This window comes from Pteropus alecto, unplaced genomic scaffold, assembly GCF_000325575.1.
Source record: "Pteropus alecto unplaced genomic scaffold, ASM32557v1 scaffold88, whole genome shotgun sequence".
NCBI lineage: Eukaryota > Metazoa > Chordata > Mammalia > Chiroptera > Pteropodidae > Pteropus > Pteropus alecto.
The window spans coordinates 4829998-4837359 of record NW_006494611.1 but is presented as its reverse complement, the minus strand read 5'-3'; the positions used below and the strand labels follow the sequence as shown (position 1 = coordinate 4837359).

The 7362-nt window shown below is 36.9% G+C and overlaps 1 protein-coding gene across 4 annotated transcripts in view; it reads left to right on the top strand.

Moving 5' to 3' along the window:
* The first annotated feature begins 511 nt into the window (after positions 1–511).
* Positions 512–7362, top strand: part of RFC4 (replication factor C subunit 4) — a 14324-nt gene continuing 7473 nt past the window's right edge. The window contains exons 1-3 of one of the 4 annotated variants that reach the window (XM_025042266.1): positions 512–778; positions 1983–2125; positions 3880–3958. In XM_025042266.1, the coding sequence (XP_024898034.1) occupies positions 1995–2125; positions 3880–3958 (210 nt within the window). In that variant the 5' untranslated portion in view covers positions 512–778; positions 1983–1994. Of the gene's footprint in view, positions 804–1978; positions 2126–3879; positions 3959–7362 lie in introns of all 4 variants that reach the window. The other 3 variants (XM_006925821.3, XM_015599941.2, XM_015599940.2) reach the window with 3 other exon arrangements.

Sequence of the window (7362 nt, the reverse complement as noted above, 5' to 3'; positions counted from 1 at the left end):
CCCCATCCTTTGGGCAGAAGCAGGTTGCTAGTCGAATTGTGTGGCCTCAGAAAAGCCACTGAGATGCCCCATAACTGCCAGTGAAGATTACAGCGAGGTACAGGTCATGTAGGTTCGTACTCAAAAAGACGATGGGTCTTTTGAGACCTTCGATGGACCGCGGAGTTCCCGAGGCCCGCGCACCCCTCCCCAACCGCCTTAGCGGGTGAGCGGTCTTGGATCCCTCCCTGCCCACGCTCGCTGAGCATGCCCCCGGTACCGTCCAGTGTCTCCTCTGGACGGTCAGGGTCAAGTGCTCTTGCGCTGAAGTTTCCAGTGGGAAAAATGCACGAAGACACGGTGGAACTTTATTTACACTTCTTCAACCATCCTCGTTCCACTCTATACATCTCTAAAAATCTGTGTCTTCTGGTCTCTTTAAGTAAAATCGTATAGGAGGTAATGGGTCTCTGAACCAGGCGCGCGAGCGCACGGCGGACCGGAAATGACGCATTAGGTGCCCGCGGATTCCCGCCCTGCCCTTCGCCTGCTGTTCAGTGGCGGGAAGTCTGTCAACTCTGCTGAGGGCAGCGACTCTTGTCACCGGGCCCGGCTGCTCGGGGCTTTTTAGGCCTAATATTCTCAGTTTGGGGAACGGAGCTAAGACTTCGAGACCACCTCGCCCTCTCAGCGTCCCGGAAGCCCCAGGAACGAGCCGGCGGCGTCCTTGCTCCAGAGACGAGCAGCTGAAAGGCCCAGATAGCGCCCAGGAACACGCGCGGGGAGCCGGGGATATCAGGTGACCTGCTGGAGAAATTGCGAAGGTTGCGTTCTCTTTCCTCTACTCCTGCATCTTTGATGCCTCTGTGATGTCTTCCACCTCCATCGTAACACGTACAGGGGCCGCACCAGCGCTCCAGCCTAGCTATCTCCTACCCCTTCGGGAAATGGTGTTTCAATACAGCATCTTTCATAGCCCTGCTCCTTACTGTATTACTGTTTAGCAAGCCTGTGGCAGGGATGGAGTAATCCAATAATGTTAAGAACTTTGGCCGTTTAGAGATATTAACAGTTTATTTTGTTTGAGTACATACTCATGCCAAGCACAGAACTGTGTGATTTTACAATTCTTTTATTTAACTCACTTGCTTTATGGACTAGGCAGGCGGTAGCTCCTTTTACAGAAGGGAAAACTGTTTCTCATAAGTGGTAATTCAGTCATCAAATAATATGAAGCATCTATCATGTGCCAGTTACTGCACTAGACGGGCGGGGGTAGGGGTTACAGCAGTGAAGAAAACAGAATTGCCACTAACGCTGGGAATTTTCAGGCAAGTTAATGATGTCTTTTTGTTCCTAAAAACTGCCTATGCTGCCTGGAAGAATGTTTACATGAATGTTAATAGTGGTTATCTTCTGGGTGAGATTTTCATCTACGTTTCTTTAAACTCCGAGGCATTTCTGCATTTTTTTTTTTTTATTTCTTCAATGAGCATGTTATCAAGAAACAGATTTTTCCACTTTAACAACAGATTCCCCAACAGGACCAACCCTCCCAGTAAAATAGGCCCTTAAATGGAGCTGTAGGCCCAAGAAAAAAAGTAGAGGTTCTCATTTGTGGTCCCAGCACTCCTAGTTGCTGAGTCCATTCCAGAGTCTGAGCTAGAGCTAGGCCCATGACTGAAATGGTAGAGACTGTAGGAGCCTGTGTAGGGTTTGGCCATTAATGACATCATATTTATCAAAAAATTTGGAACTCTTAAAAAATTTTCCATAAGATTTATGTTTATAACTCCCTCATAAATAAATTCAAAGTTCCTTAAACACTTTGGCATCTTTCATGTCCCTACAGGTTTCAGTACAATGCATTCAGAGGTCATAGGGTGACGTCTTTTATTTAATAATTACTGAATATCTTTGCACAAGGTTAAGTGTGTTTTCAACTGTCCTTCCTCATAATGGTTTCAAAAGAGTTTTTCCTTTTCTGTCTTGCACCTAGTCAGGGTGAAGTAACCATGCAGGCGTTTCTAAAAGGTACATCTATCAGTACTAAACCACCATTGACCAAGGATCGAGGAGTAGCTGCCATTGCAGGAAGCAGTGGAGAGAACAAGAAGGCCAAACCTGTTCCATGGGTGGAAAAATAGTAAGAACTCTTGCGTTTTTGTTGAAGTAGTTAATAAATTAGATCTCTAACCAGTTTCGATCATTTTTTTGTTGTCGTTTTTTTAACTTAAGGGGGAATGATTTGCTTTGTTTATATGTCCTTGAAATATCACCCAATTATGTAAGTCATAGAACCTTAGAACTGAAAGTTACCTTAGAAGGATCTAATTTCCTTCTCTTATTGGTGAACTAAAGTCTTCTTTATAACTCAGGTCTATGGTTTTCAGGGCTAGGATATAGCAATCAAGAAAAAGTTTTTATAAGCTGGCTCTTGGTCAGGAGTTCTACTTAAGTCCACTTTCATTACCGATAGGTGGAAATTGTTGAGGTTTTTTAATACATTTTTTTTTTCAAAAACACTTGAAGTGGCACTTAAATGTTAGTAAGCTAAGTGATATTTTAAGTTGTAGTCGTAATCCATGGTGTAGTCCAGGGATCCCTAACTGCTACCAGTCCGTGGCCTGTTAGGAACCAGGCCACACGGCAGGAGGTGAGTGGTAGGAGAGAGAAGCTTCATCTGTATTTGCAGCCGCTCCCCAGCGCTAGCATTACCACCTCAGCTCAACCTCAGATTATCAGGCATTGGATTCTTATAGGAGCACCAGTCCTTGGTGCCAAAAAGATTGGGAACCGCTGGTATAGCCTGTTATTACCAAGGGTTTGCAGATTACTTATAGGCCACATAGGGCCCTCATATGTTTTGTTTGGCACCAACAATGCTTTTAAAAATTTTGCATAAAAATCTAGATTTTTTTTTTTTTCATTAAAAAAAAATTATCTAAGGAGGAAAATGTAGATTTTCAGCTTCTCAGGAGATTAGGTAACACTAAATGCAAATTCTCACCTGACAACAGTCAGATGGACTTGAATACTGCTTCTCATTTTGGAAAGGTCATATGTTCCTCAATTCACTATAGTCCCTGTTTTCTCTTTCTTTACACTCTGCCTTCTTCGCTCTTGTTATCTACCTGGCCTCTGCAGGTATTTGAATATGAAACTCTGGTTTATAACATACACTGGTTTTCCTAGGTAACATCTGGCATGAAATTCTCACTGGGCACTGACCTGATTAATTAGAAAAGTATGACTCAAAGAAGAGTTTTTGATTAGTTAACTAAGCACAAAGCCTAATCTAAGGGTTGGGAATATAACTGTTCTAGTTTCTCTTGAAATCACAAGTTAATAATTTAAGATGAAATTTATAGGTTAAACTTATTTTGCTATTCCTCAATGACTTGATAGATATGCCTTTTTTTTTTTTTTTTTTTTGCATTTAGGTGATGGAAGAAATCGCTATTAACCAGTTAGCAACATAATTATGTAATAGTATTAACCAAAATAGTTAGCTATCCTGAGATTAGTAAATAGTTCCCCTTTTTCAGCTTAGATGTGTGATCAAAATATATTACTTTCCAGGCAAGTGCCGACTTTAAATTTTTAAGCAGTTGGCATTTGTGGTATAATAAAAATCATTTTGCTTAATTTTTATAAGCATAACAGATGCAAGCTATATATCTGGAGAAGTGAAGACTTACTCCTTCAGTATGTAGTTGTTTAAGGTAAATACAAATGATGTTTCCACCTACTTCCAATTATGAAATTTTCTCATTTCGTTACCAATATATGAGAATTATCATTGGTATTTTAGCAAAAGGAACACTTGGAGACCTTTCTGTGGCTACTACAATATACTAAACAATCCTCCCCCTGCCTTTTTTTTTTTTTTTTTTGCAGTCGCCCAAAATGTGTGGATGAAGTTGCTTTCCAGGAAGAAGTGGTTGCAGTACTGAAAAAGTCTTTAGAAGGAGCTGATGTGAGTAGCAGATGATGTTTACTATCATTGGGAGATTTAAGACTTAATTTATTCACCCTTTTCCTCCCTTTATAACTTCCCTCCCCCTTTAAATACTATGCTATATATACAGTAGGCCCTTGATGACTATTTGTACAATGGATGATTAGATCAACAAATACTTGTTGGGCGTCTCCTATCTTAATCATTATATAGTACTCAAATATAGGCTATTGAGCAAGGCAGACTGGGTCCTTTTGTTCATGAGCTTTTATTTTGGTGGAGAATGACAAAGTAAACATGTAAGCCAAATAAATAAAAGAATTCTAGATAATGATACGTCCTATAAAGAAGAGTCAGAGAGGAGTCATACAAATAATGTATATGACATCCATGTATATTTTGAAGCATAACAATAAAATGAATCACCCATCTTAAAATAGTACCAATACTAAAAAAAAAAAAAAAAAAAGGAGTCAGAGATTCTTTGAAAGTATAATTTCTCACCTAATTTTAGGATTTGGTTTGAACTACAATACAAAAAATAAACATTTAATTCTGCTTATAGCATTGTCTCTTGCCATGATGGGTGGGATAAAACGTTCTTGAGCGACTTTCATTTTAGATTTTTCAAAGACAAAATAAACCTACATAAAGAATTAGCAATTTAAAATTGTGTATAAGTGTTTTAAGAACTCAGTGAAGGAAGGGAAAAAGTTGCAGATGAAAGTGGGATTTGTTTTTTCCTTTGTTCATAAGATTTGCTTCCTTCCTCTCAACCTGGCTCCAAAAGAACCTCTCAACAAGGTTCTTTGATTATCGCTGCTTTTGTTCTCTTCCTGGAATTACAGTACAACACTACATATTTTGAAGTTGTATTTATAAAACTATTTAAAAAAAATTTTTGCCACTATTTGTTTTGATTGAATCCAATGTTTACTTTTTAATTTTATAATATTATAGAATTCTAATTGCATAGTAATATTTACACAGATTGCAGGATAAAGATTTATTTTAATCGCTAGTATTCCCAATTCTTTAAGTAAATGTAGTGGGATTACGATCCAGTTCTTGACTTTATATTGTCTAATTTAGAAGCTTTTTTAACAGCTTGCTTAATATTTCTTTTCATACTAAGTTTTATAAAATGTGAAGTAATTTTTTTTAATTCTAAAGAGTACAGGAAAATTAATTCTTTCATTTACTTTAAAAAGTTTTGAAGTTTTTTTTCCAGAAATCAATTTTAAGGACTGATACTCCACCTACAGTTCTTCTCCTCCCCCAGTTTTATTGAGATATAATCGACTTACCTCACTATATAAGTGTAGAGCATATAGCATAATGATTTGACTTACATATATTATGAATTGATTACTATAGTAAGTGGTTAGTATCCATCATCTCATTTAGGTACAAAAAATATATATATATTTTTTTCTCCTTATGATGAGAACTCTTAGAATTTACTCTCAGCAACTCTGTATATATCATACAGTAGTGCTAACTGTAGTTATGTTGTACATTACATTCCTAGAGCTTATTTATTTCATAACTGGAAATTTGTACCTTTTGACCTCCTTCCTCCAATCCCTGCCTCTAGTAACCACAATTCTGATCTCTTTTTCTGTTAGATTTTTTTTTTTTTATTCCACATATAAGTGAAATCATACAGTATTTGTCTTTCTGACTTATTTAACTTAGCATGATGCCTTCAAAGTTCATGTTGTCACAATCGGCAAGATTTCCTAGTATTTTATGGCTGAACAATACTCCATTTTTCTTTTTTTAATTAAGTTTATTGAGATAACACTGATCAATAACAAATTTCTGGTGTACCACATTGTAATTTGACATTTGTATACTCTGTGTGCTCACCACCCACAATCTAATTTTCTTCCATAACCATATATTTGACTTCTTTTACCTAATTTGCCCTCCCCACAACCCCCTTTCCCCTGGTAACCACTATTCAGTTGTCTTTGAGTTTGTTTTTGTTTGTTCTGTTTGTTACTTTTTGTTTTATATTACACTAGTGAAATCATATGGCTTTTGTCCTTTTCTGTCTGGCATATTTCATTTAGCATAATACTTTCAAGATCCATCACAAATGGCAATATTTCCTTTTTTTTTTTTTTAATGGCCAAAGTATTTTATTTTACTTATATACCACATCTTTATCCAGTCATCCATCAGTGGACACTTAGATTGCGTCCATGTGTTGGCTATTGTAAATAATGCTACAGTGAACATAAGTATACATATATTTTTATGAATTAGCGTTTTCATATTTTTCAGGTAAATTATCAGACCATATGGTAGTTCTGTTCTTAATTTTTCAGAGAACCTCCATACTGTTTTCCATAGTGGCTACACCAATTTATATTTTTACCAGCAGTATATGAGAGTTCCCTTTTCTCCACATCCTCTCCAATGCTTATTTTTTGTCTTTTTGATAACAGCCATTCTAACAAGTGTGAAGTCATATTTCATTATGGTTTTCATTTGTTTCCCTAATAGTGATCCACATACAGCTCTTGAATGTACCATATGTATATTTACCATATATATGTATGTATATATCATATTGTTACATAAACTAAGGTTTAATAATTTTCCCGTGTTTTAAAAAATTTAAGTTATTATAAATAATTTACAATATTGATCGTTAACCTGGATGAATCATTACAAATATTGAAGAATGCACAGATCAAAGTAATAGACGTTAAAAATGAAGCCTAGGAGTTTTTTTGGTTTTTGTTTTTTAGTGAGTCTCATAGTTTTTATATCTTAAGCTATATGTTACCAATGTAACAGTAATAGTATTCTGATTACTATATTTATCTATATATTTATTTGGCATATATTGAGTACTGCATAAGGTGCTGAGAATACAAATGCGAATAGAATAAATATGGTCCTGACCTTAAGCTTACCATCTAGTAAGGTAGACAAGTATTTTACAATTAAACCCAACCATTAAATAAATAATTTTAAAAATTGCTAATTGCATCAGGTGCAACAGAGACTAATGAGAGAATAAGCAAGGAGACCCACTTAGATTGGTCAGAGAAGGCTTCGGACTTGGAGTAGGAGTTAGGCGGAATAAAGGAGTCAGACCCCAGCTTGTGGGGGATATCATATGTGTAGGCTATAAAGTGCTTAGCTGTTGGAGGCCATTGTAAATTGGAGCCTAAAGGTAAGAGGTGGTAGGCAGATTATGGATGTCCTTCTTGTAGGTTATGGTAAGCAGGTAGATTGTTTGTCTGTTTTTTCCTACATGGAGAAGCCAGTGAATAGTTTTAAGTAGCAAGCAGAGTGACATCTGATTTGAGTGAAGAATGAATGGATGAGAATGGGGAGGGTTAGGCAAGAGTGGAAGCAAATAAACTCTACTGCCTAATTTCCTATGTGCAATGATTTCCCTA